A 27383-nucleotide genomic window follows, 5' to 3' on the forward strand; every position below is an offset into this window, starting at 1 on the left:
CTGGACTCCTTCCATCGTTTTTATCCTGGAAATTTTGCCAAGTCTGGGGAGAGCTCCAAATAAGGGAAGATGGGCATGAGCATAGAGGTGTGTGAGCTGCATGGAGTTGAAATGGGGCACTGTAAGACTGCTGCTGAAGGGCTCCACTGTGGCCTTCACCTCTGTCCCCGCTAGGTTCCCCTTCTCGCCTTTCACTCTACATAGAGGAAGTATTCGGGTATATTATTGGAGGTGGCTCAAAAGTCACCAGATTGAAAGAATATATATCCTGAGGGCAAGTTCTAGGTAAAAAGTAATTTTAGGGGAATGTAGTTGTTAGCTACTTTGGGGGAGGGCTGGGGAAAAATCCTACCTAGATCATCCCAGGTTGTATGAAGAGGGTAAAGAACCCACTCATCTTGCAGCTCCCCCTTCCTTTCTCTTCCCAGTTTCCTAGAGACCCTGGGATGTGCCTGATGCAAGGCAATCAGGGATGTGAAGTTTGCTGCCCACCGTTGGATCAGCACCTCCCTCAGGGACCTTGGGGGCTGCCAATGGAGATATCCTTACACTTACCCATACCCACATAAAAATACTTTTTATTCCTTCTAGTTAAAGATTATAAACACCTGCCGAGACCGGTTTGGCTCAGTGGATAGAGCATCGGCCTGCGGACTGAAGGGTCCCGGGTTCGATTCCGGTCAGGGGCATGTACCTTGGTTGTGGGCACATCCCCAGTGGGAGGTGTGCAGGAGGCAGCTGATCGATGTTTCTCTCTCATCGATGTTTCTAGCTCTCTATCCTTCTCCCTTCCTCTCTGTAAAATGTCAATAAAATATATTTAAAAAAAAAAAAAAAAAAAAAAAGATTATAAACACCTGTCTGGGTTGAAGACCTTGTCTCAGTCCATTCTTAATTATATACTTAGAATCCAGGTCAGATTGGTTGTCAGCATGGTTAGATCCTCTCCCCATGTGATCTTTTCAAGCTCTCCCTTCTACAGTTAACTAAACCACTTGCTGCACAGAGGGGTTAAGTAGCTTACGTCATACAGACAGGATTCAAGTTCATGATGTCCTGATCAAAATTTCCTTCCCAGCATGCAACGAACACAACCTCCCAATAGTTTAGGGCACCAGGTAGCTCAATTGGTTTGCCTGGAGGTGGTTAGATTATTTTCCCTTCAACAGTACAGGGAAAAAGGGAAACCAGTGCTGGGTTCCAGGATACTGCTTGACCTTTGTATGGACCAAACGGGTCGGTACATTACTTGGTGTGGTTAATCTTTCTGCAAGGCTTACTCAGGGGTAGACAGATTCTTCCCTTTCTGACCCAAAGCCACAATACCCCCTTCCCAGGATTTTTAAAATTTGTCTTTTTATTCCTTACCCAAGGATATTTTTCAGAAAGAGTGGAAGAGGGAAAGACAGAGATAAATATTGATAAGAGAAACACAAAGATTGGTTACCTCCTGCACACAACCCGACCAGGGCCTGGGCTGGGGAGGAGCCTGCAACCGAGGTGTGTCCTTGACCGGAATTGAATCCAGGACCCTTTGGTCTGCAGTTTGACGCTCCATCCACTGAGCCAAACCGGCTAGGGCCCTCCCAAGAATTTTAACACGACTATGAAGGACTCGGCTCTACAAGGGGTATATTAAGGTAGTGTTACAGTAGCCATAGCATTTCCAAGAGCACAACAAATAAAAAGTCCTAGCTGGATTTGAAAGAACAATTTCTTGTTATAATAAACCATAAATACAAGATTCTACTGAAACTGGAACAGTTGACAGAATATGGTTGAACTTACAATCCTTCAAGGGAAGTAAGAGGGTCAAACAAAGCCAATGTATGGAAAAGCCCAAGACTGGTTTGGGATAAACCTAAGAATTACATTCAACATGGGTATCTTCTGACCCCTCCCCAGCAGGTATCTGCCATAGTTCTCCCATCCCTTCTGAAGCATCTGCTTAACCAATGGCCTTTCCCTCTCTACTGCAGGTGTAAGCCAACCCAACAGCACCCCTTTGGACATCATGCAAAACCAAGAGCCAGGTTTACAAATCTTATTCCATAGTAGAAATAATGCACACACCCAAACCAGCTCACATATGTGGTATCAATGCACACGGTAGCAATTTCCATCAAATCAGAGCTGCTACCACGTATAACCTGTAGTGTGACACTAGCTAGGCCAATGTTCCTAACTTACTATACTAAAATATAAACGTGGCAGAATGCATTTTTGAACTCCAGATTTTCTAACCACTTCTAAGTGGCTATTAAAGTGATATAGAACAAAACTGTATCACAGACATCTAGGCATTAGGGAGGAACACTGAATGGATTCTTTCTGGGATTTTCAGAGGATAGAGAGACGAACAGAGGAAATGTTAGACAGTCAAAGCATATATGGCAGGTGAGGGGAGGCAGAGGTGGAAAGAGGGTCGACATATTCATGTTCAAAGAGAAGTCTGGGAGAAGGAAAAAACAAACAAATCCAAACAAAACAAAACCAAACCCAAGTCAGAGGAAAAAAGGGTTTCATACAATACAGTTATCAAAAAAGTAAAAGGAACACACTAAATGCACAAACTGGTGGCAAGTTAAGTCCATAGTCTATTGTGATAGGTCCTTCCAGCATCAATCAGGTAGGCTCTTCTCATCTGTTATCTCAAGGTTATTTACAGACATGGTAACTTTTTAACAAGAGTCTCTCAGAGGAGGGAAGGCAGGCTTCAATCATTGGTTTCAGGATCTGTCTGTGCCATATAGGCATCCAACTCCGCATCCAGGTGTCCTTTTGTTTTCGACATGTATGCATCCAATTGGTTGTCCAGCTGTTCCTTGGTCAGTACAGGGCGAGTAAGGGCACCTCTCCCTCGTCCACGGCCTCGGCCTCGGCCTCCAAAGCCCCCTCTTCCCCGACCTATCATACCCCGACCTGGCCCAAGGGAAAAAAAAAAGACAGTTACAAGTAGGTTTAATGGGTGCTACAGTAAATGCCCCTTAGAGCAGTGGGGCCTAGCTGAGAGGCTGAAGGGCAGGGCAAAGAGGAGAAATCTGGAAAAACAGGAAACACACTGGGTAGCAAGCAACACATGGAAAGCACACATAATGAATCCCTTATTATATGCTCATCTCTAAATGCTATTTAAAATTTTATTCTAAAAATAAAGGGGAAACCGATAATTTAAAAAATCTTAATCTTTCCTAAAACAAATATCTCAACTTTGAGACCTACTATAAGTTCATAATTAAAATACATTACAGATAAGCCCACTTATTAAGATAGGGAGGAAGTAATAAGGGCACAGAGCAACAGGGGTATGAAGCCAGACAGTTTTCAAATTAAGCTTTACTGGAGATCCTTCTGGAAAATTAGCTTATCTCTCCTCAAACTTATGAAACCTAAAGACCTAAAGAGCTGACCCTATGTCAGGAGACTGAGGAGTTATTTTTACATAGGAACAATGTGGGGAGATGGGAAAAAACATCCTGAGTAGTCTCAGCCACTTTATCTGCTATTCTAGATACTTATAACAATTATGGTTATCTGAGAGGTGGTTTCAATTCACCTAACAAAACATACCTAGCTAAGACTTTGACTCTCTCACCCCTGTGTCGTTGCTCAGAAACCAAGTCAAGATAATTTGGAAACATGCGATTTCATCCTGAAACCCAAACTAGCTTGCACTTCACTCAATAAGCCAAGCAACATATAATAGGCGAGAAGAAAACAAGCCCTCAGTTATCAAATTTCCTTTCCTAGCAGTTATTATCCCTTGGCAACGTTAAGGTCATAAATTATGGACCCACCACACACTTTAAAAGGACCAAAGTCAATATATACAGGGTTAAGCTAAGAGAGTAAAAATTTTCTTTTTCTTTGACAGATGTTGGGAGTTTTCCACTAAACTTTAAGCCAGAAAATTCCCATGAGATCTGGCATTTTAACAGCCAACACCATGAAACCCTTCCAATCTGGGTCAAGAGGTCACAAGACAAGTATCACTAAGTCTCAAAGGTAAGATGTTATCAAACATGAGTCAGTCAGTTAACTGACACAATACCATCCTTGCTTTCTACCTCCTGGGAGCAAGCCCTAACCTCTACCCCCTTCCTTTCCTCCACAGGCGTGCATATCCTAAACTCCCCATGAGACTTGCCACCAGGGGAACATGTGGTCCTGGGCTAACCCCTGAACCTGTCTCCAAGGCCCCTTTTGTTGCTTCTTCTATCCTAGGCCCTTCCTTGTTTCACGGTCCCTAGCTTTAATAAATGTACTCAAAAAGTCATCTCTGGTTTCTCACAGACACAAACTTTACCTTGAATTTACTTGGTTTTAGAGTCAATACCCAGTTCCAGATCTCATCCTTATCTTTAACTCTGCTTCATTTTTGTACACCTTCTCTTTTAAATTTTTAGACTCAAAAGAGGGGTTTTGAGTTATGGGGTGTGTTGTGTGTGGTGGTGGGGCAGGGACAGAGAAAGGTAAAACCCCAAACTGACCACTTTGTCATTTTAACAATACAATTTAAATTCACAAGAGTCTGGAAGACTGCACACGTAATCTGGCTCTATAACATGTACCTGACTAGTTCTTAGAAAACCCATGACAGACTTTTGCACTACCACCATGTGAATTTAGAAAAATAAGCCAGTTTCAAAAAACAAAACAAGACAAACAAATAAGCCTGCCTATGACTTGAAGCTGTGCAGAAAGGTGGCTCTGAGTTTTAAAGGGAGAGAAGTAAGAGGGAGCTATTCTCTGAAGTTGGTAGCTGACTAACCTCTACCACCGATTCCGCCACGACCCATAGCTCCACGCCCTAGGCCCCCTCTCCCAGGACCTCCACGACCTCGAACACCACCTCTTCTTAAGCCCATTCGGGGAGCTACGGCTCGTCCACCTCGGAGCAGGTTTTGACCTTAGAGAGGAGGCATACAATGTATATGCAGGTAAATCCAAGAGAGACAAAGTAGATTCTAACCAAAGGAAGGTGGTAAAGGTTAAATAAGTTAATTCAGGTAATTTTTAGGCTGGGTGGGGCAAGCTGCATATGGAATGTGAACAGATTAAGATGCTCTTTATTCAATCAATTCAACAAGTCTGACCAAAAATCCATTTTTGGGAAGAAGCTGGGAGGAGTTAAGGTAATTAGGAAGTATGTACATTTAATAAGTATCTATTGAATAATCAGATAGGCACCTAACATTACGATAAATTTACAAATAAAGGATATGGTTCCTGTTCTCAATACACTCTTGTAGGGACAATAACTACACAGGGAACAGTGCCCCAAATGTATATATAGCTAAGTGCTATGGGTCAACTTGTCTTCTCTTTTTTATAGATATAACAGTATTTCACTAGCACCAGGAAAAGAGATGACTGGTTAAGATATAGGCCAACAGACCCATACATTTCTTAAGACTTGACTTATTTCTAGAACTTGAATGTGCTTTGATTCAAGCAGCAGCAGGGTGTTTTAAATGGAATGGAGATGACATGAATTACCTGTTGTTACGCAGGTCATAGCCTCTCATCATTGCACATTATCAGAAAAGGAATGGTATTGATAAAAGGACATGCAGCACTATTAAAAATATGTGATATCAAGTTATTAATTATATTACTACAAATTCAGGCTTAAAGATGTTAAACAAATGTGTCCATAAGCAGCCCAAGAGAAAAGGAAAGGGGGTGGGGCTCGACAATTATCAGGTACACAGCACTGACCTCGGAGCGACATCCCGCCCCTAAGTAGGGTTCTTGTGGCACGTCCCCCACGTAGTCCTCCTCTAGGCAAGCCTCTCTGGATCATGGGTAGGCCTCGTCCTCCGATCGCTCCCCTGGCCAGGGCCCCTATGGGTCGGCCTAACCGTGCCTGGATGTTACTCTTACCCAGGCGCTGCTTTAAGCTCTTCTGGAAGAAAAGGTGTTGAGGGATTGAGATCAAAAAAGCAATCCAGTGGGATTTTGTAACTCAAAGTGCAGAGAAAAAGAAGCAAGTGAGATGACTATGTGGAGGCAGATAAACCTGCTATGGGTGTCATAAGGATGTTAAAACTAGAAGCAAGCCTCAGAACATGACAGAAAGGCAAAATTCTGATCCAGAGCTTCTAAGAAGCTTGAGAATGGTCCTATGAAATTGGCATTACAACAAATTACCTTGCTAGTTTGCCTATAAAAGTCTTACACCACGACTTGAAACTTAAGTTTTAGTAAGAACACTCTATATTCCAAATCCTGATTGTGTTGTTTTTAAATCACAGACTTACAATGATATGACTTGATTAATACTTGCCCAAGGACTACCACTGTCTTCAAAGGTTTACTCAAACATCACAGGAAGTTCACCACACTCTGGGCAAAATTTAAATTAAAAGTTCATCTGAATTCTTGTGACTTAAGAACAACATTTGATTTCTCAGAGGCCAATGTGTTCCATTTTTCCCGAGTACATATCCCCAGACGGTCCACTTTTTACCTTAAGATGTAAATAAACACAAAAAAAGTCAAACCACCTTTTCTTAATTTCTTAAATAGCCTTAATTCCATGTCTACCCTTGCAAATAGCTCCATTAAACCAGTATAATAACATTTAATTCAAAATAAACATATAATTCAAGTGTATCTCCAGAGAGAGACAGGCCAAATTTGCATCAGAATAAAGACAGGTGAGCTATAATCACAAAACTCAGGCCCACACTCCAGGACAAAGACATATCAGAGACAAAGATTTTCAATAATCTGTCCCTCAAAGAAAAATTATGAAGACCACATACCAAAGAATTAAATTCCTTCAAAGAAAAATGTAACTATGTAGCTTTGAACACAACCAAGACCTTAGCAAACTTGTTTTCCTATAAAGCCATCAGTCAATATGAAAATAAATTCTATGTATCCTTAGGCTTCACCCATAAACGACTACCAATGACTTTTTTTGGCAACCATATATTCTTGAGTTATTATTATCTTTCTAGCACAAGATCATAAACTGCTTCTAATCAGAGGGCCAGGCTTTGAACATTATGCACCTAGCGTGAGCAGGTGTAACCAATCACAAAAGCCCATGACATCGCTCTCCTGACTGCATACTATTTTAAGGTCAGGACTTCATTCTACATGTCATTTTGTTCAGGCATCCTGAGAATACTCTCCCAAGATTTGTGTTTTAAAGGGAGAATGTACAGCACTTAGTTCTTCTCCCTTCCCAAGCCTTACCTGCCACCAATATTGGTCTCTAACATTGATAGGAAGCTTAAGGATGTCCACTGTATCACCCAGTTTCTACTCTAGAACTATGCTGTACGCTAAGGTAGCCACTAGCCACATGTGGCTATTCAAGTAAATAAAATTAAAAACACAAAACACAAAGAAACACCTGCCCACCCCCAACCAACCAAGCTCCTCAATCGCACTAAGCACGTTTTAAGTGTTCGAAAGTGCCATGTGGCTAGTGACTACCGTACTGGAGAGCACACAGAGCATTTTTACTACTGTACGAGTTCTACTGGATAGTGCCCCTCTAGAGGCTATTTCTGCACAGCCTATATTTAAAGCTTATTGTTGAAAGATCCTTCGAATGACCTGTCAGAGACTGGTCTTCAGCGATTTTTTATATTTGCTCCTAGAAAACGGTGGTGCCTTTTACTGCTTTCCTGAGTCAGGGACGAACGCAGTCACTCCAAGGTAGCTGAAGCAGAAGGCCTTGTTTATTTTTGGTCAGTGAGCCCAATGGTTCTGGGTGGGGTGGTGTTATATTTAACTGCTGAACTTATGCACAGCCATGCAGTGCTACCAGTTAGTCCTTACAGTTGCATGGCACCGCCCTTCAGACGCCCAGCCACAGCTTGGACATATCCTTCCACAGCCACTGTCCGGACTTGCATATAAAGTCTATGAATAATAAAGAGCAGGTTTTTATTTCAGGTCTGAATAGGATTATCTCTTACTGGAAATTTGAAAGCAAACCATTAACTTTTAAATTATCAGTGCTCTCTCGGGACTTTACTGACAAAAACGTAGGTGCTGTGGGGATGAGGGTCATCCTACTATTTCTATATTTTAGCACTGAAAGCACTGACTGAGGCCATTCAGACTCCTGGACTAGGGGAGAAAGAATGAAAGTATTTCCCTGATTTGTAAATCATTTAACAGGGAATAAAGGATTTTTCGAAGGTCATCTAAAACCAAAATTTCTTTGTAGAAAAAGCCAGTGAATTTACTTTAAGGTCAAAGGATCAGAAAACAAGAGATTAGCACTCATTGATAACAGAGAAACAGGCCACATTGATGGCAAACACCCTAAAAGAGAGAAAGACAACAAAAAGTTACTTATTGGTATATGCCAAAATGGGAATTCTTTCAACTTCTCTTTCTCGCAGAGAAGTTTCAGCTTTTGCCCTGAGCCACTTTGTATCACTCCTGACAGTCTTAGTGGACTGCCTGACAGAAATCACCAGCTGCTTCTGGAATGTTAAGACTCATTCTCTCACCTGCTTAAGTTTTAATGCTGCCTGGACAGAGGGTCTATTTTCCATCTGCTGGGCCAGTCTTCTGTTTCTGGCACTGGCTAGCTGCTGCTGTTGCTGCATCGAAGCCCGAATATTCACTGGCATCGGCTGTTTGTTCTTCAGCATATTAGTAAAGCTTCAAGGTCGAACAGAATGGATGTTTAAATAAAAGCTTTATTATAAAACATTTATTGGCATTTTCATGGCTTGCTAGACCAGGAACTCCAGATCCCACGAACTTTTAAGTAAAGCGGTACACTTAGATCAAAGCTGATGTGGGTTAAAGACTCCTCTGCTTCCATAAACTTGCAAGAATCAGAAACTTAGAAATGCAGCTAAGTTCAGCACATTCAATCAAAAGTGATAACAAGGGCTCAAGTAACGGCTTTTAGAGGAGAAAGGTATGAAAAACACGCAGTAAGCAGATATGATGACAACACGAGACAAAAGATGTAGCTTCAAAGACAAACAAAGAAAGTCAAAACCCTGGGAGAACTGAAGGTGCATTTTAAGGGCAAATATAAGGAAGGACTAGAGCACCTTCAAAGCCCATGGGAATAATGCACCCATGTAAGTTATAGGAGTGCATCACATTTTCTTATGTATTTGTCCACTTAGTTATGTGAATATAAAGAATCAGTGTATCCAAGAGAAAAGAAGCACATATGCTTCAGGAAAGGCAAAAATATACGTGTTCTAAAATCAACTTACTAAAATCACTGGTCAAAGGCTCTCAATGAACAGAGCTCTCATAGACAGAAACTGCCTTTTAGTATCTTCGCTTTTCTTAGTCTGAAATGATTACTTTTTTTACTTCAACTATTTCTGAAAAAGTTAGATCAGTTCAACTGTTTAAGAGTTTGTGAAGACACTATTATTTCTGTAAAATAAGCTTAATGGAATGGAAGAGAAGAACACTTAACTGTAAAAGAATCCAAAACAAAAACAAACTAAAAGCAGAATGGAAAGAAAGTGAAATGGAGCAAAAGCAAGTGCCTCTTACAAGGCCCAAGAATGGCATTCAAGGGCCTTTGGACATATTCAAAGCTTGCTACCCGCCTCTTACAGGCCAGACACAACACTGCTGGCCTTGGACTGGGCAGCAAGCCTCCTGCAGCCAGGGTACCGTGCTCCCAAGCTGCACCACCCGTGTCAATGTTAAAAAAATGTGAAGAAAAGGGAGGGTGTGAGGAGTCTTTTTAAAATACATCCCACCAAATAAATATTTCAGACAGCTTAACATAAAAATCTACTGGTAAGGGGTTTTGAAACAACTGCCCAATTTGCTCTGTGTACCACATAAATAAGATGCAACTAAGAACAGAGGTCTGTAGCCTTCTGTTGGTATTTAGCTTAAAACCGGCTTTTGTGCATTGGACCCCAGGGCCAATTTAAGTAATGTTTTCTTATGAACGAGCTGAAGTTGCTGTTCGCTGCCTCACCGCTCATTTAGAGACATCTTGGTGGTGCTTTTTAGCACAACTTTCGGTGCTGACTGTGCAGCCATCTTCAAATCCCGAGGATCTACAAAGGACAATAGGCAGAATGAGCAAATCAGAAACAACCACTACCTTATTTCTACAGGGGCCAAAGGCCCAAAGCAGCAGTGAATGAATGAATGAATGAATGAAAAGGCCTGTATCAAAGACTACTTAAGACTACACTAACACTCATTTCAAGTGCTTAAGCTTATAAGACAGTTATGTCAAATTAATACACTTCAAGGCCAAGGGCCAGAAAATATCTGCCAAAGCCTCCAAAATGGCAGGCCCAGACCTAGCTAAAGGAAGTGTAAGAGTTTGGCTTTGCATCCAGCGCAGTCCTCAACGACCTTGGCTGCAAGGAGCTTTAAAAAAATCTGCAGGAACCTGGGCCCAAACCAATTAAACCACGATATCTGGCGGTGAGGTCTGGGGAGTCAGCAATTGGAGAGGGGAAGAAAGGCTCCCCGGTGCTTCTCACGTGTAGCCCAAATCGAGAACCCCTAAGTAGAGAGGACACAGGCATACCGAGTTTCAAAATTGGCATTCGACTCCGAAATAAGAAGGGGCCTGAGGACCTGGGAGAGGGGACGGGCCAGGTTGCCGAATCGGGCGTTCACCTGGGAGTGAGCTCCCAGAGAGCGCTCTATGAAATTTAACCTTAAAGCTGCCATGACTTTCCAACGTTCCCCCAAGTCCCGTAGTCCTCATTTCACCTCCCTACCATCTCAAAGTCCTGGCAAGACCGCCAACTTTGCTCAACCCGCCAAACAATTCTCCTTTTTATCCATCTCAAATCCCAACCTCTCCCAGGAGTCCCGCCGCCAGTTTCCAATTCAGGCCCGCCCCATCTCGCGCCCCGAGGCCCCGCCCCTCCCCGGGCTCCCACGCGCCAGCACCCTATCTGCTTCCACATCCCAACACCGTCCGGTTCGCCAGCCCTTCCGCTCCCCAAAACTATCCTTCTCACCACAGAAACTTACCGAAGGAAAAGGACGCCAGTGCTCCTCCCGGGGCTGCCACGACGGCTGCGGAAGGCGGGCCGGGGGCCGGCCGAACCTGAGTTGATGGTGAAGGGGCTCGGGTTAACTTGTTTCGTTGGCTAGATGCGTAAGTGGTAGACTGCTAGGTTAGTTCGTTGTTGGCTGGCTGCTGGGCTCAGCCGGTCCACCTGCTCACACGGCCTGCCCTTTCCTGCCTTTCGTCTGTGCCACCACAACCGCTGCCACCAACTCCCGCTCGGTGTCCAAACAAAATGGCCGCCACGCCCAGTGCGGAGTGGGACCGGCTAAAATGGCGTCGACGCAGTTACGTCATACGTCAGATCTGCGCACAACTCGGGGGCGGGAAGGTTTGTGCTACGCCTGCGCGGGGATCGGGGCGGAGCCGTAGAGAGAAGGCAGGGCCCCTTCTGAGAGCTCGCAGTGCTTCGCCCACAGAGGGGCGTGGCCAAGGCCTTGCATTTGGAGGGTCTTCCTAGCAGGGTTGTTAGTACAAAATCTGGGCCCCTCGGAGCGGATTTGGCCCCCATGAAAATCATGTTCGTATTTCCTCGCGCGTCTGCTCGTTTCCCCAAACTAAGGCAGAGCGTCTTAAAATTCTTTACGTGGGCCCGGCCGGTGTTGCTCAGTGGTTGAGTGTCAGCCCCTGAACCAGGAGGTCACGGGGTTGATTCTCGGTCAGGACACATGCCCGTGTGATGTTTCTCTCTCATCATTGATATTTCTATCTCTCTATCGCTCTCCCTTCAACTCTGAAATCAATACAAATATTATTTAAAAATAAATAAACTGCCCTAACCGGTTTGGCTCAGTGGATAGAGCGTCAGCCTGCTGACTGAAAGGTCCCAGGTTCGATTCCGGCCAAGGGCACGTACCTTGGTTGCAGGCACATCCCCAAGAAGGGTGTGTGCAGGAGGCAGCTGATCAATGTTTCTCTCTCATCGATGTTTCTAGCTCTCTATCCCTCTCCCTTCCTCTCTGTAAAAAATCAATAAAATATATTTAAAAAAAATAAATAAACTTCTTGTGGGACTTGTGTGGGTCTCTTTTCCAGACCACCGGGCCTGGGTAATTTACACTGGTTCTCCCCTCATCATTTGCTCTCTCCAGAGAGTTGTGGAGTGCCATGGACCCCGGGCCAAGGCTTGGGGGCTGGTGTTGGGAGCACACCTCTACTGGATCCTGCTCCAGTCACCACCACCCCCCTCCATATTTTCCTTTTCACTTTCTCCCCTCCCCAACTTGGCCTGAATATTGTTTTTTGTTTTTGTGGTGTTTTTTTTTAAGGAAAACTCTTTATTTCCTTCCAGAATAATTTTCAGGCTACAGAGAGTTTCATTTAAAAATCTTTGTCTTTCTTTACACCAATCTGGCCTGCATATTGTTAAGTCCTTATTTGGGTGGGACCTTTGAGTCCCTGTTCTTCCAGGTCTTCCCTCCTCATCTGCCATTTATGTGGATTTTGATACAGACATATACGGGATTTTCTAATGCCTGGATACACAAAATGCTCAAATGTTTGGTGAATGAATGAATGAACACATCTTCAACCCTCCACCTTCTTCAACTCCCATATGTGCCCATCAGGATCCTTTTGTTTTCCTTCCTAGCATTTCTGTGTATGTGTTTAATGGTCTGGCGTCCTTACTGGACTTTATCTGTGTGAGGGTAAGGATCGTGTTTGTTTTATTCACTGCTGTATCCCCAGTTCCTACCCAGCGTCTAGCACATGGGAGATCCTCTAAATATTCTTTTAACGTTGAAGGGAAATTCTTTTTCTGGCTTTATAGCCGAGAAGCTAACATCTCATTCACTTCCAGCTGGAACCTTGAACCCTTACCTTCCTGGGCCTTGAGAATCCCTCAAGTAGGAAGAGGTAATGGTTCTGTGACCTCTCTCTAAATAAGATTCCACCCCAAACAAGGCACGTTGGAAGTGAGCCACCTTTACTTCCCCACCCACGTCCAGAGCCCAAAGGAGACAGACAGCAGCTGTTGAGAGAGAAGCCTTTAATGAAAGACGAGTTGCAGGTCTGGCCCACTACTCTTGCGCCCTTGTTGGAGGGTGGGCAAAGGTGGGACTATGGGGAGCGGGAGGGGGAGGAAGAAAAGCAGGGTGTAGGGGCAGGTATGGCAGTGCAGAGGGGAAGGGCGCTGCCCACTGGGGCTGTCTGCTCAACTGTTCTCCCAGAAGAAGTTGTTACAGGCCACCGTGAGTGCAGCCACCAGCACCACATACTCCTGGAAGTCCACCTCCCCATCTCCATTCTCATCTAGCTCCTTCATCACCTTGTCCACAGCATCCGAATCCTTCTGGGCCTGCGAATGGAGGAGATAGAGAGATAATTGTATGGAGATGTATATAGTGCTGAGTCAGAGGCAAGGGGGTGGTTGATTGGGGAGAAGGAGACGTAAATGAGCAAGAGGGGAACTACATCTAATTGTGGGACTCTTCTGCTGACCTCCTCAAAACTGCACCTGGCGGGGGGGCACGTAAAGGCATCTACTGGGGGGAAGGGGAGGCGGGGGGGAGGTCAATGGGGGGGGGGGGAAAGGAGACATATGTACTACTATTTGTAATACTTCAAACAATTAAAAAAAACAAAAACAAAAAACTGCACCTGGAGTCTCCTGTTGCCTACAGAATAAGTTCCTCAACAAGGCAAAGTAAGCCCTAGCTGGTTTGGCTCAGTGGATAGAGCGTCGGCCTGCGGACTGAAGGGTCCCAGGTTCGATTCTGGTCAAGGGCATGTACCTTGGTTGTGGGCACATCCCCGGTAGGGGGTGTGCAGGAGGCAGCTGATCGATGTTTCTAACTCTCTATCCCTCTCCCTTCCTCTCTGTAAAAAATCAATAAAATATATTTTAAAACAACAACAACAAAAAACAAGGCAGAGTAATAATAACATCAGTTCTATGTCGAGCGCCTGCTGAGCGCCTGCCGTGGGATAAGCACCACACCTGGAGTTTAGGAGCCTTGTCTAATGTAATCCTAACACAAATAGTGTGAAGTAGGTTTCATTATTCTTATTCCAGAGAAGAAACAAATTGACCGTCGGTGGTTAAACAATGTGTCCAAAGTCACACCGCTAGAAAGTGGCAGTGGCAGAATTTGAACCCAGGTCTAACAAAATCTCAAAGCTGTTTCACTTGTTACTTCTCCTTTAGCCTACTTTAAAAAAAATTGATTTGTGAGAGAGAGAGAGAAGAAAAGAGAGAGAGAGAGAGAGAGAGAAACATTGATTTGTTGTTTCATTTACGTATGCATTTATTGGTTGCTTCCCCTACGTGCCCTGACCAAAGATCAAATCTGCGACCCTGGCATTTGGGGATGACGCTCTCACCACCTGAGCTACCTGGTCAGAGCTAGCCCACTTTCTGCATCCTTCGCTCCAGTCAAATCTGCTGAGCATGCTGCATATTCTTCCAGCCATGCTTTTGTTCATGCAGACACCTCCCCCTAAAACGCCTACATTCACCCTGATAATCTTCCACTGGAAATCTATGGCTCAGGTGCCGCTTCAACTAGGTTAATATTCTCCCATAACGTTTCTGCCACTTCTGTTAAGGCTCTGTGTGCTTCCTGGAGTTCAAGGTTTACTTTCAGGGTCAGTCTTTCCCTGCTAGACTGTGAGCCTTGTTTTGGATGTATTGACACAGGGCCTGGCACAGGTGATGAATGAATCAGGTCCTTTTGACTTGAACCAGGAGAGGAAGGAGATGGATGAGCTGGGCTGGGCTGGGGCGGGGAAATGGCAGGGAGATGCCCACTCTGTCCCCCCACCCTTCCCCCATTCCACCCTGTGCTTACGTCCAGGAAGCCAGAGAGTTCGGTCTGCAGCAGCTCTTTCAGCTCCTTCTTGTTCAGCTTGTACTTGTCCCCCTCCTTGCCCGAGTGGGCATGGAACACATTGATGAGAGTCTCCATCGCCGTCTCCAGCTCAGAACCCATTGTGCAGCTCACCTACGCACCCCCCACCATGGAAGTGAGCTGGGAACCATGAGCAGGCCCTCACCCTGACCCTGGTTCCACAGACCCAATAGCCTTGAGATCGGAGCCCCGTCACAATGTACCTTTCCCTGGGATTTTATGATGTAGGGGAACCCAAACAGATTTAAGTCCAGACCGTTCTTTGTGTCCCTCAATCCAGACGCCAGCCAGGGGGAGCCAGGGTTTGGGGCATGGAGGTAGGATGGCGGGAGCGGCTCTCGAGGCCTGCAGTGGGCTTTGCAAGGTCTCGGCTGCCGGGGCAGGCACGGAGGAGGGTGTGGCAGGCAGGCAGGCAGGCAGGCAGGCAGGGGTGGTCACAGGACCCAGCCAGGCTTCCTCTGGCTCTATTTTTACCCTGGACATTGCCTGCACAGCACAGCCAAGCTCTGCGGTTGGGGGTAGTGGGCTGGGCTCCTCTCTACAGATTGGACTCTGCTGCCCACCCCTGGCAAAGAGTCAGTCTGATGCCCCTGGACACCTGATGGAGAAGGTGCCAGCCCGAGTGGATGGCCCAAGGTTCATGGGGAGAGGGTCTCATTGCCTCTGAGCTTCCTGTCAGCAGACTGGGGGCCTCTTTTGGTCTTTCAACTCTGTTCTGACCTGAACATGGCACGTTGGCTCCCCGGGGTGAGCCTCTATCACCTCTAGTTTGGTTCCTCTTACTCCTTCCGTCGGTAGTGGGGGGAAGGGAGAGAGGAATGTCTGAGCCTTTGCCCTGGAGCCAGAGCTTCCAGGGAAGAGGTGAGGAGATCTGTGCGGGGTTTTGTCCCTGCTGCCGGCCACTCCCACCCCAAGGCCCAGCCTGGTAGATGTGGGGACAGTGGCAGCAGGCAGAGGGGACTGGTATGTATTGGGGGAGATAAAAAGCTGAGTGAGTAAGGTCCTCTGAGTTTAAGGGGCTGGGAGAGAGGAGGAGAAAAATGAAGGGGTCTGTCCGGAGAGGAGATTGCCAAGCCAGGGGGTCTCTTTCCCTGGGTCTTGGGACAGTCAGCCCCTTCATAGCCTCAGGGGGCAGCTCAGGTATCTCAGATCAGGTGTCCCCATCCTGCCCCAGGCTTGAGGGGCTGGACAATAGGCCCTGATCAAATGACACCCCCGCTCTTCAATGGGGCCCTTGTGAGTGTCACCTGAACTCTGGACATGAGAAGCGGTTGTCACAGAGACGTGGGGGAGATGGAACCCAAGCCTGGCTGATGGAGGGGATAAGGGGCGTGAGAAGGAGGAGTGCTGGAGGCTCAGTTACAGGCCCCACCCAGGAGGGGCACCTGGGGCTCTAGAGCGCGCAGAGCAGCCAGGCATTTTAGGTAGGGGCCATTCAGAGAGGGCGTTGACAGGGAGGGGGCACCTGGAAAAACAAGGAGAAAAGAATCGGGGGGAAAAGAGGAGTCTGGAGGTCTGGGCCAAGAAAGAGGAGGAGACGGGAGGTTATACGCAGGGAGAATTGGGGGTGGGTATAGTTCCCTCGCGCCCCCTCTTCCTGATATCTCACCGGCTATGCCCTGCCACCTCCAGACTTCCCTGGGTCACGGCTGGGTGGGGTGGCAGAGGCGGAGGCTGCAGGGGTCGGGCAGAGCCCCTGTTCCATCTGCTCTTGTTCTAACCTCACTGGAAGTGAGCCCAGGGTTGGGTTCCCTCCCCAGCAGCTGGGAGATGGAGGGAGCCTTGGGAGGGCCCTTGAGGGCTCCCTGGTCGGAAGGCCTGCTCCCCCGGAAACTCAGTGGCTGGGTTCCCCACTGGCTGCCTCACCCGCTCACCTAGTTCCCAGATACTCTCTGACTTGCATTTGCCTGCTCTCACGACCCTACAAAGCCTGACTGTCCCAATTCCCAAACTGCTATCATCCGAACTCCTCCCAGACCCTCCGTGCACCACAATGCCATTGTCCCCAAACTCTTGGAGCCCTACTGAAGTCCCTTTGCCCAAGCTGGCCAGGGTTGGATGGGGCAGGATACTCACTGTCAGCCTGGGCCTGAGGTGGGAGCAGGTTCTGGACAGACAGACAAGGCTGCAACTGTGGCTACTGGAGCTGTGTGGGGAGACCTGTCTTCAGTCCTCCTTCCCCCACTGACCCCCCTGCATCGGCTCCACCCCTTCACAGATAGACACCCAGTGGGGCAAGGGGCCAGGAGTGGACAGAGGCGCCCTCTGTCTCCTGGGCTGGAACAAGCTGCCCTATGTCTTCTTTTCCAGGCTTGGTCGCCTCTCCCCCACTGCTGGGCCCCAAGGCAGAGCCTCGGAGGAAGGGGAGTGGGAAAGGTCCTGGGAAGGACAGGGAACCTCCCCCCTCGGCCCCCCCCCCCACCCCAGTACCTGGTTGTGGCCAGCTAGGCAGGGAAGGGGAGGAGCCCACTGAATAATTTAGTCTTGGAAGGCTCCCCCAGGGGTTTCAGCAGGAGACTCCACGGAGGGATTGCAACCTGGGTCTCCTCTGTGGGGTCTCAGTCTGATCCCATTGTTTATGGGGTCTCAGTCTGGGATTCTCTTGAGGGGATCTTGGGCTGCAGGGTCCTTTGAGAGACCTCCTCATTCTGAGGTGGGTGCTTCTTAGATTGGGCCTCTCAGTGCTGAGCTCCCTCACTTGGTTCTTTGAATCTGCAGTCACCCCCTCTCCCCCCAGTACACATTCCTGATTAGACGAGGGGGTGTGGTGGGACACAGGTCCGCCGTATCGGGAGGGACAGGACCATAGGCTACAGGCTGAATGGGAACTGGCCAGGCAGTTCAGGCAGGCCCTTCTCCCCCACGCCGCGCTAGCCCAGCCAAAGCGGGGTGTGCGTGTGGGCTGGGCTAGCGCGGGGGTGGGGGAGAAGCCGGGTTCCAGGGCCGATTGCCGGGCGCGGGGCGGGAGGGGGCAGCAGCCGTGGGCGTCTCCTTTCTCCAGAATCAACAGGAAACTTGTCACCTCCAGGCTTGGGAGCGGCTGGCCTCCCAGCCTGCGCGCTTGTAAACCTCAGCTCCGCTGCTCCCGCGCGCTGCACCCCATCTGTGCGACTTGCCCCGGTGAGTTGTGTCCCCCTAACTCTGGAGGGAGCCTGAGGAGCCTTTTTCCTCCCTGGGTTCCCAGGTCCCTCCCCGGAACCGCTCCGATGGGGTTCTGGAAGTGGCTTGGGGAAATGCAGCTCCAGGCCCCGAGCGGGAGAGGAGGGGCGGCTGAAAGAGGATGAGCGGGCATGTCCCCTCCAGCCTCCCCTGCCCCTGGGCTGTGGGTGCGGGACGAAAGCCCTCCTGGGTGGCGGCAGTCGGAGAGGCCCATCCAGGACCTTTGTCACCCGGAAACAGGGACGGGAGTCTGGGGGGTCCTGTGCTCGGCCCTGCTGGGAGGCAGGGAGGGGCGCCCGGGGCGTCTGCCGCCCGGGCTGCACTGCTGGGAGGGGCAGACTGAGTGCCTGCGGGTGATGACCCAGGTCCCCTCACAAACAAGCAAGCTTTTTTTTTAATTGATTTTTTTAAATATATTTTATTGATTTTTTACAGAGAGGAAGAGAGAGAGGAATAGAGAGTTAGAAACATCGATGAGAGAGAAACATTGATCAGCTGCCTCCTGCACACCTCCCACTGGGGATGTGCCCACAACCAAGGTACCTGCCCTTGACCGGAATGGAACCTGGGACCCTTCAGTCCACAGGCCGACGCTCTATCCACTGAGCCTCACCGGTCAGGGCAACAAGCAAGCTTTGGAGACAAACGGCCTCCTGACCCTTTGAGGCAGGCATTGGGCTGTGATCAGGGTCTTCAGGCGGAGGGACCGCCACAGAGCAGTCCTTAAGGCACAGGCACTTCAAAAGGACCCCAGGGTGGCTCAGTGGTTGAGTGTTGACCTATGAACCAGGAGGTCATGGTTCGAATATTGATCTGGGCACATGCCCAGGTTGCAGGCTTCATCCCCAATAGAGGGCGTATAGAAGGCAGCTGATCAATGATTCTCTGTCATTGATGTTCCTATCTCTCTCTCTCTACCTCTCCCTTTCTCTCTGAAGTCAATAAAAATATATTTGAACAAAAAACAAACAAACAGCCCTAACCGGTTTGGCTCAGTGGGTAGAGCGTCAGCCTACGGACTGAAGGGTCCCGGGTTCGATTCCGGTCAAGGGCATGTACCTTGGTTGCAGGCACATCCCCAGTGGGGGGCGTGCAGGCGGCAGCTGATGGATGTTTCTCTCTCATCGATGTTTCTAACGCTCTATCCCTCTCCCTTCCTCTCTGTAAAAAATCAATAAAATATATTTTAAAAAAAACCACACAACAAAACAAACAAACAAACAAACAAACAAACAAAACAAAAGAACCCCGGACTGAGATCTAGAGAGGAAGGGGTTTCTGGAAATGGATACCCCTCCCCCCACCTGCACTGAGGTACTCCCCTGCCCAAGCTCCATCCCTGTCTCCTCCTTCCTTCCCCATAAAGTCTTGTCCAGACAGAGGCTGAGGTGGCCACCCAGGGCAGGGCACTCTGTCTGGCCTATCCTGACTCTCCTTTTCCTTCCCCTCCCAGCAGGTCAGCCCCCAGAGGACATCAGTGATAGCCCCCAGGGTCCTAATGGCAGCAGAGCCACTGACTGAGGTGGAGACAGCCATTGACACATTGGTCACCGCCTTCTTCACCTTTGCAAGGCGGGAGGGCCGGAAGGGCAGCCTCAACATCAATGAATTTAAGGAAATGGCCACTCAGCAGTTCCCTCACCTGCTCAAGGTAGGTAGGGGTCTCTGGGCCTGAGGTTTTGGTAGACAGTGACTGTGGGACACTGTCTATGTGACACGATATTGCTGGGCACAATAATGTGACCATAGGTGTGTTGTGGAGAAGAGTGTAGTTGACTGCTTGTGCAAGTGGTCCTGGCTGTTCTTGCCTGGTGTGTGTGTGTGACTAGGTAACACTGTGTCTGGGTGAGGGGACGTGTTATTGGGCTTTGTGCTCCCATCAGAAGATGCTGTAAGGTTCTTGTGTCTGCTCTGTGCCTCTCTGGCCTCATTTCCCTCACACAGGACTGGACCCAAAGCTCCTGCCAGGATCCATAGGCCATCAGAGCTGGGTGGCCAGGAGGAAACCCGTCCACACTCCTCACTTAACAATGATGGAAACTGAGGCCCAGCTGTGGGGAGGGTTTATAAAAACACACAACAACAACAAAAACAAAAAAACCCACAGCCCAATTCATGTACTCATAGACTCTCAGTGACTGTGCTTACTGCCCACCCTCCCTGCGAATCCCTCAATCATGTGCCTGACAAGGTCGTTCGTTCTTTCCTCACTGGACAGACTAGGGATTTAAATGTCATCCCCACTGGGTTGGTACAGCATCCCAAAGCTGCTAACAGTTTCTTTTGCATCCTTTCTGAAAATTCATGGGCACATAAAAGTGTGTGAAGATGGGTTTATCCCTGGCTGGTTTGGCTCAGTGGATAGAGCGTTGGCCTGCGGACTGAAGGATCCCAGGTTCGATTCCAGTCAAGGGCATGCATCTTGATTCCGGGCACATCCCCAGTGGGGGCTGTGCAGGAGGCAGCTGATGGATGTTTCTCTCTCATTGATGTTTCTAACTCTCTATCCCTCTCCCTTCCTCTCTGTAAAAAAATCAATAAAATATATATTTTTTAAGAAAGTGTGTGAAGATGAATTTAAAAACAAGCAAACTGGTCTTTGAAACTCACAGTATGTCATTTGCAAAATCCCTTACATCCTTAGACTTCCCAGACTTTCCCCTTCCTCTTCTCACAGGAAACTTTAGATTCTCTCCTGAAAGTACAGCATCTCCTGTAGCCTTGTCACATAGCGAGTGGTTTTTCTTCCAAATCCAGCTTCCTCTGGGCCTGGAAATGCAGGAGTGACCTCTTTGCTTTTCATCGCTGCTTCCGGATCTTCGTTTTTCTTCTTTCTAAGATGCCCAGCTCCTTGGAAGCTCATATACCACCTGCTTTTTCTTATAGCTCTTCAGCTCCTTGCTTATTGTTTTATTCTAATCACTGTTACTGTCATTATCCTTAGTATCCACAGAGACATCCCATCTAGCACCTGGCTCTTTCCATTTCTTGAGAATGCCTCACTTCCAAAGATTCTGTCTTCTTGCATCTCAGCATTCCACTCTGTTCAGGCTTCAGATTTTGTCATTACCCAAATAATGCACCACTTCCAAAGTCTCAATTTTAAGCCTCCCGTTCTCTGTCTTCTACCTCCTGTCATTCTGATTTTGCTCCTCTGTAGGGGAGTAAAAATGAATGTTCTTCTGGCTAATGTTCCCTCACACAGGACTGGACCCTTCCAGGAGCTTTTTCTATCTCAAATTAACATGAGATAGATTAAGAGGAGAAACTAATCAAATTTAATACATATGTACACATGGGGGTTCCATAAGAAAATGGAGCCCTAGAAGAGTAGAGGGTTATATGCCATTCTGGAGCAAGGAGCAGGGGGAGAGGATTGTGATTTGGGACTTGAAAGGGCAGGAGGGCAATTCACATTGAGACAGAAGAGCAAGTGTTTGGCAAATAATGTTTACTGGGCCATCTTTAACAACGGGACACAGAGAGGACTTTTACCAAATGGGCTTTGCTAGGTTCCTCCCTGTCTATCACATCTAATTTCTATCACATCTAATTCATATTAAACTATAGTTATCTATCAGGATAGTTCCTTTATGGAGCAGGTTCTTTTTTTTTTTTTAAAAATATATTTTATTGATTTTTTTACAGAGAGGAAGGGTAAAGGATAGAGAGTTAGAAACATTGATGAGAGAGAAACATCGATCAGCTGCCTCCTGCACACCCCCCACTGGGGATGTGCCCGCAACCAAGGTACATGCCCTTGACCGGAATCGAACCTGGGACCCTTCAGTCTGCAGGCTGACACTCTATCCGCTGAGCCAAACTGGTTAGGGTAGGAGCAGGTTCTTTATCTAAATTCTTTTAGACATTTAGGGGGAAGGTCAAAGGTTTTTTCCTGAGTCTTTTTTTTTTTTTTAAATCCTCACCCGAGGTTATGTTTATTGATTTTAGAGAGAGAGGAAGGGAGGGAGGGAGAGAGAAACGTTGATTGGTTGTCTCCCTTATGCACCCAGGGTTATCAGTGGGGCAAAGTAGGGGGAGCGGGATATTTATGTCTCCTGTAAAGTTTAGAGTAACCAGTCGAACCAGGTGTAGGCAGTGCACTGGAAAATGGGTAAGGCGGTTTACTGGAAACTGAAATCTGTGTCATGTCTAGCAAAACCTGAAATGAGTATAATGGGAAAACCGAAGGGAGGGTGAGAGCCCCAAGCAGGGGGTAATGGTAGAGAATATGCCTAACAATAACCTGTAGAGTTGGCTTTCTCTCTCTCTCTCTCAAATCCTTAATAACAATACGTTATTTATTTCTTATTTTTAAAAAACATATTTTTACTGATTTTAGAGAGGAAGGAAGAGGGAGATAGAAACATCAATGATGAGAATCCCCTACATCCTTGATTTGGCTGCCTCTTGCACGCCCTCTACTGGGGATCAAGCCCGCAACCCAGGCTTGTACCCAGACCGGAAATTGAACCCAACCTATGCTCGTCTCCTGAGCCACGCAGGCTGGGCTGTTTTTTATTGATAATTTTTAGAGAGAGGAAGGGCGAGTGAGAGAGAGGGCTGGTTCTCTCGTATTATGCAGATTTTTACTGGTGGGTCTCACATGTTTATTTTTCAATAAAAATTTTAGTAACACTTAATCATGGTAAAAAAGGACCCTGTAGCCCTGGCTGGTGTGGCTCAGTGGGTTGGAGCTTCGGCCAGTATGTGGAAAGGTTTCGGGTTCGATTCCTAGTCAGAGTACATACCTAGGTTGCAGGTTAGATCTCCAGTCGGGTAAATAGGAGAGGCAACCAACCCATCGATGATATTTCTCGCTCCCTTCCTCTCTCTCTGAAAAAGTCAGTAAACATATCCTCAGGTGAGGATTTAAAAAAAATAAAATAAAAAAGAATCCTGTAGATTGTTAATTGGGGTCATGTAAATACATTTTAGGAAACATTTACATGTTTACACCATTGAGCCTTTCTCTCTAGAGAAAGGTATGTTTTTATATTTATTCAAGTCTTCTTTTATATTCAGTGCATGTTCTGAGGTCCAGTTTCCAATGTGGCTGGGCTAACCTCATTAACACAAGACACCTTGATCATTCTCTACACTTAGGAGATTCCAAAGGTTTTGGGAGTTCTGAGTCAGGAACTGTGGAGGAAGACCACAAACTGCATATATGAGAATTATATATATATATATATTTTAAATATATTTTATTGATTTTTACAGAGAGAAAGGGAGACGGATAGAGAGCTAGAAACATCGATGAGAGAGAAACATCGATCAGCTGCCTCCTGCACACCCCCCACTGGGGATGTGCCCGCAACCAAGGTACATGCCCTGACCGGAATTGAACCTGGGACCCCTCAGTCTGCAGGCCGACGCTCTATCCACTGAGCCACACTGGTCAGAGCGAGAATTATATTTTGGTCAGTCATCTGAATGACCGAATATATATGTTTTATAAAATCACAATGTTGCATATATCCTTCAGTTCAGTTTTCTTCACAAAACCTAAATAGATTTCTACATTTATGCTAAGTGCTTTATTTTTTACTTTATTTTTTGTTGTTGTTAATCGTCATCCGATGATATTTTTCCATTGGTTTTTAGGGAGAGTGGAAGAAAGAGGGAAAGAGAGAAACATTGATGTGAGAGAAACACATTGACTTGCCAGAGCCTGACCAGGGCCCGGGTGGGGAGGAGCCTGCAACCAAGGTACATGGCCCTTGACGGGAATCGAACCTGGGACCCTTTGGTCTACAGGCCTTTGTTCTATCCACTGAGCCAAACCGGCTAGGGCTATTTTTTACTATTTTTAATGTGATCTGTCTTATTATAGTTTCTAACTGGTTAACATTTATATACCTAAAAGGTATTGGTTTTTGAGTTTTAATATTATAATTAGATACTTTATCATTTCTAGTAGTCTTTTTTGGGGGGTGAGGGTAGACATACAGAATAGTGGGTAAGGACATAAGCTCTGAGTCAGACAATCTAGGTTCAAATGCAGGTTCTAGTCATCCTTGGTTAGTTATTTAATCTTTCAGAGCCTTAATTTCTCATCTGTGAAATGGACTCATAATAGTGTTTTTGGTTGGGTTGGCCTTGCATTTGTTCAGTCAGTATTCTGTCCTGTCCCATGCTGTTCTAGGCTTTGGGTTACAATGGTGAACAGGCATCTGCTTTGTGCCCGACATTCTCCAGGCATTGGCATTACAGTGGTGAACAAGATGGACAAGGTCCCTGTGCTCATGGACCCTTTCATTCCAGCAGATTACGAAGATTAAATGAAGCCAAAGAGTGTAATGTGTTAGCATAATGCTTGGAACAGTCAGCACTATAAAGTGCTTACACTTGTGGAAATGTTAGCTATTATCATTCTTTTGTGTGTTTTTTTCTAGGTCTACAATGATGTAATTGCTGAGATAATAAGAAGTGAATTTTCCTCTTCTTTCCCAATACTTACTATACCTTTTAATTCTTTCTCTTGACTAATTTTATGTTTTCTCTCCCTCCCGATATAGTGTTACACTGGGCATCTTTGCCTTCAATTGGCAATGCTTATAGTATTCTACAATTAAGCATGATTGTAGCTTTTTAAAAAGTCTTGTGTAGCTCTTATACAGATTAGCTTTGTGCCATCTATTAAACAGGCAAATCTTCTCTGTCTTCATCCAAATATTGATTCAGATATTTAGCATGGAGCTGTGCCTGAGGCATCCTTCTCTGGTTTGACATGGATGCATTGTTAAACAGTCCACTTTTTGGTTGTGATTGTTTATCTGGCAACAAATCCTTTGATCATGATGGTCCAGCTTACAGTATCCTTTGATATCCCAGGCTTGTCATGAGAGACCTAGTCAAGGGCCCTCTAGGAAAACACCTTGTGTCTTTGCCATCCCCCCCAATCTATCAGGCTGGTGACTCAAGTGGAAAAATGAGACGACATCAGGTTTATGCAAATGAGCAGCCACGTGCTGAACTTCTCCTGCTTTCTGTGGCTGAGGAGGGTGGCCTGAGGAGGCTTTGAGGATGATCAGAGTGGGTCCATACCTACAAGGGCTCCCCGAGTATCCTTGGACAAATCCTAGGGCTGGTGAGTGGTGTTCAGAACCCACCTACACCTCAGGTGAGGGCCCATTGTGTGCATCTCTTCCCAGCTCTGTGTGCATCAACGTGTCTGTGGTTCATAATCTGCTGTGGCGGGAGTATTTACACCCCAGCAAACACTATGAATCAAGTCCCCGCCTCCCTGTGCTCCTCTCCCTTGGAGTTGGGCCCCACAGCAATACTGTCTTGGGACTGCGGCCTCATCTCGAAGGCAGGGGTCAGGTCCTCACACTCCCTGAGGGAAGGCAATGGCAACTAGCAGTTCTTCCCTCTCTCCCTGTCTCGAGAGCCATCGTTTCTAACCTCACCCTTCCCTTTGGTGTCTCCTTAGGATGTGGGCTCCTTGGATGAGAAGATGAAGAGCTTGGATGTGAATGGGGACTCAGAGCTCCGGTTCAATGAGTACTGGAGACTGATTGGGGAGCTGGCCAAAGAGATCAGAAAGGAGAAGGAGACTCAGAAGAAGTCCGGCTGTCTGGGATAAGATGAGCAGGACCAGGCAGAACTCTACTCCCCCCAAATAAAGCCTTCTCCTTAACACACGAGTGTTTCTTATTCGCGCCCACCCTGATTTCTTCTCTTGAGACTAGGGGGTGGGAAAGCTCTGGTCTGACCTGAGGGTGGGTCCAAAATTATGGGCTCTTTGAGGACCAGGAATGTTACTCATCTTCAAATATTCTGCAGCATCTAGCACCTAGGTCTTGTGCTCAGGTTAGGTTGCTCAACAAATAGTAAATGGTGAATGAATATATGAACGGTAGAGACAGATCTCTGGGGCAGGTGAGGTGCCTCATATCCTACTGGTGCCTCCTGGGACTCAGGGGCAGGGTCTTGGCTCCCATGTTTCTTATTCTGGGGTTTGTGTCATTGGACGATAACGATAGTAGTGAATATGCTGAGGGCTTGCTATGTGCCAGGCACCGTGCTAAGCGTTTTCTTGCATTATCTTAGTTACTTCTCACAGCCCTTTGAGGTCGGTTCTATTTGTAAGTCCTGTATTAAAGAGGAAGAACCAGCTTTTAGAGAGGTGAAGCCATGAAGTCATGAACAGGTGGAACTGGATTGGAATTCCAGAGCCTCTGATGCACTGGCATCCTCTCTGGATGGGTGCTTGGAAACGCTGGGCCCTCCCTTCCCTCCCTGCTCCCTCCAGAGCAGGGGTGAAGTGGAAGGGTGGACACAAGGTTCTGGTTCGAGGACTGAGGGGTAACTGTGGTGGAGGTGCTGCAGGAAGCAGGACATTAGAGCACCATGGGGCCCCTCTCTCTGTCCGTGGCTTGAGTGGCATGTGGCTTGCACTGCCCGCCACCAGAGGGAGCAGGGGTGGGGCAGCCCAGTGGGTGCCGACTTGCAGGGGCTGTTACTGCACTACCATCAGGTGTCCATTTGGGGCAGCTATTCTGCAGAGGCACATGTGCATTTCCTACCTTGCACCATGAAAGGGTCCTAGATGGAGACCTTCTAAGTGCCTCCAAAAGGAGAGGGACCCCCAGACTGGGACTGCCAGGGCTCATTTGTCTGTGAGGTACTCCAGAGGGGCTCCCACACTGGGATCCTAGGAGGGATCTCCAGAAAGTTCCTCAGAGGGACCCTGGCTGAGGCAGTTTTGGAGAAGCCCTCAGATTGAGAGACGTTCAGAGGGTCTCCAGAATGATGACTCTCCGAGGAACTTTCAGAATGAGACACTCTTAGAAGGGCCTCATTGGGACACTGACAGATGCCTTTCACCGAGGCCACAAGCACAGCGGAGGACTAGAGGAGCCTTAGAGGACCATTGGAGCGGTCCCCTAAAAATAAAAGGACAGAGTGAGGCGACAGGCTCTTTTTTTTTTTTTTAAATATATTTTATTGATATTTTACAGAGAGGAAGGGAGAGGGATAGAGAGCTAGAAACATCGATGAGAGAGAAACATCGATCAGCTGCCTCCTGCACACCCCCCACTGGGGATGTGCCCGCAACCACAGTACATGCCCTTGACCGGAATCGAACCTGGGACCCCTGAGTCCGCAGGCCGACGCTCTATCCACTGAGCCAAACCGGTTTCGGCAAGGCGACAGGCTCTTATTTGAGATCCAGAAGAATCATTCTTTTGGAAGCACTGATTTAGCCAGAAACCCAGATAATGTTCTGATTAACAGGTGAGGGGTATTTATGAGAAAGGGAAGGGAAATAATTACAGGTGGAGAGAAGGATTTATTTATTTACTTATTTTTATTGATTTGAGAGAGAGGAAGGGAGAGAGAAACATTGATTTATTGTTCCA

The 27383-nt window shown here is 47.1% G+C and overlaps 3 protein-coding genes across 10 annotated transcripts; 1 reads left to right on the forward strand and 2 right to left on the reverse strand.

The window, feature by feature from the left end:
* Positions 1-1615: 1615 nt before the first annotated feature.
* On the reverse strand, positions 1616-11248 carry CHTOP (chromatin target of PRMT1). 4 transcript variants are annotated; one of them, XM_080648382.1, is made up of 6 exons: positions 10966-11248; positions 9944-10025; positions 8484-8637; positions 5722-5905; positions 4772-4909; positions 1616-2922 (listed from the first exon to the last, which is right to left on the reverse strand). In XM_080648382.1, the coding sequence occupies exons 2-6, from the start codon at positions 10006-10008 to the stop codon at positions 2717-2719; spliced, it is 747 nt and encodes a 248-aa protein (XP_080504508.1). In that variant the 5' UTR covers positions 10009-10025; positions 10966-11248; the 3' UTR covers positions 1616-2716. The 4 variants fall into 4 exon arrangements, with proteins under 4 accessions (XP_080504508.1, XP_080504507.1, XP_080504510.1 ...); XM_080648381.1 differs by having other exon boundaries at positions 5722-5908; XM_080648384.1 differs by lacking the exon at positions 4772-4909.
* Positions 11249-12975: 1727 nt separating this feature from the next.
* On the reverse strand, positions 12976-17052 carry S100A1 (S100 calcium binding protein A1). Its single transcript, XM_080648610.1, has 3 exons — positions 16930-17052; positions 14794-14946; positions 12976-13301 (listed from the first exon to the last, which is right to left on the reverse strand). Exons 2-3 carry the CDS (start codon positions 14932-14934, stop codon positions 13158-13160), a joined length of 285 nt encoding a protein of 94 aa, XP_080504736.1. The 5' UTR covers positions 14935-14946; positions 16930-17052; the 3' UTR covers positions 12976-13157.
* A 60-nt stretch (positions 17053-17112) lies between these two features.
* Positions 17113-25660, forward strand: S100A13 (S100 calcium binding protein A13). 5 transcript variants are annotated; one of them, XM_080648605.1, is made up of 4 exons: positions 17113-17220; positions 17882-17973; positions 19466-19663; positions 25451-25660. In XM_080648605.1, exons 1-4 carry the CDS (start codon positions 17148-17150, stop codon positions 25601-25603), a joined length of 516 nt encoding a protein of 171 aa, XP_080504731.1. In that variant the 5' UTR covers positions 17113-17147; the 3' UTR covers positions 25604-25660. The 5 variants fall into 5 exon arrangements, with proteins under 5 accessions (XP_080504731.1, XP_080504732.1, XP_080504735.1 ...); XM_080648606.1 differs by having other exon boundaries at positions 17128-17220; positions 19469-19663; XM_080648609.1 differs by lacking the exon at positions 17113-17220 and adding an exon at positions 17304-17506 and having other exon boundaries at positions 19469-19663.
* The last annotated feature ends 1723 nt before the right edge of the window (positions 25661-27383 follow it).

Source organism: Plecotus auritus (genome assembly GCF_963455305.1).
Source record: "Plecotus auritus genome assembly, chromosome: 12".
NCBI classification, from domain to species: domain Eukaryota; kingdom Metazoa; phylum Chordata; class Mammalia; order Chiroptera; family Vespertilionidae; genus Plecotus; species Plecotus auritus.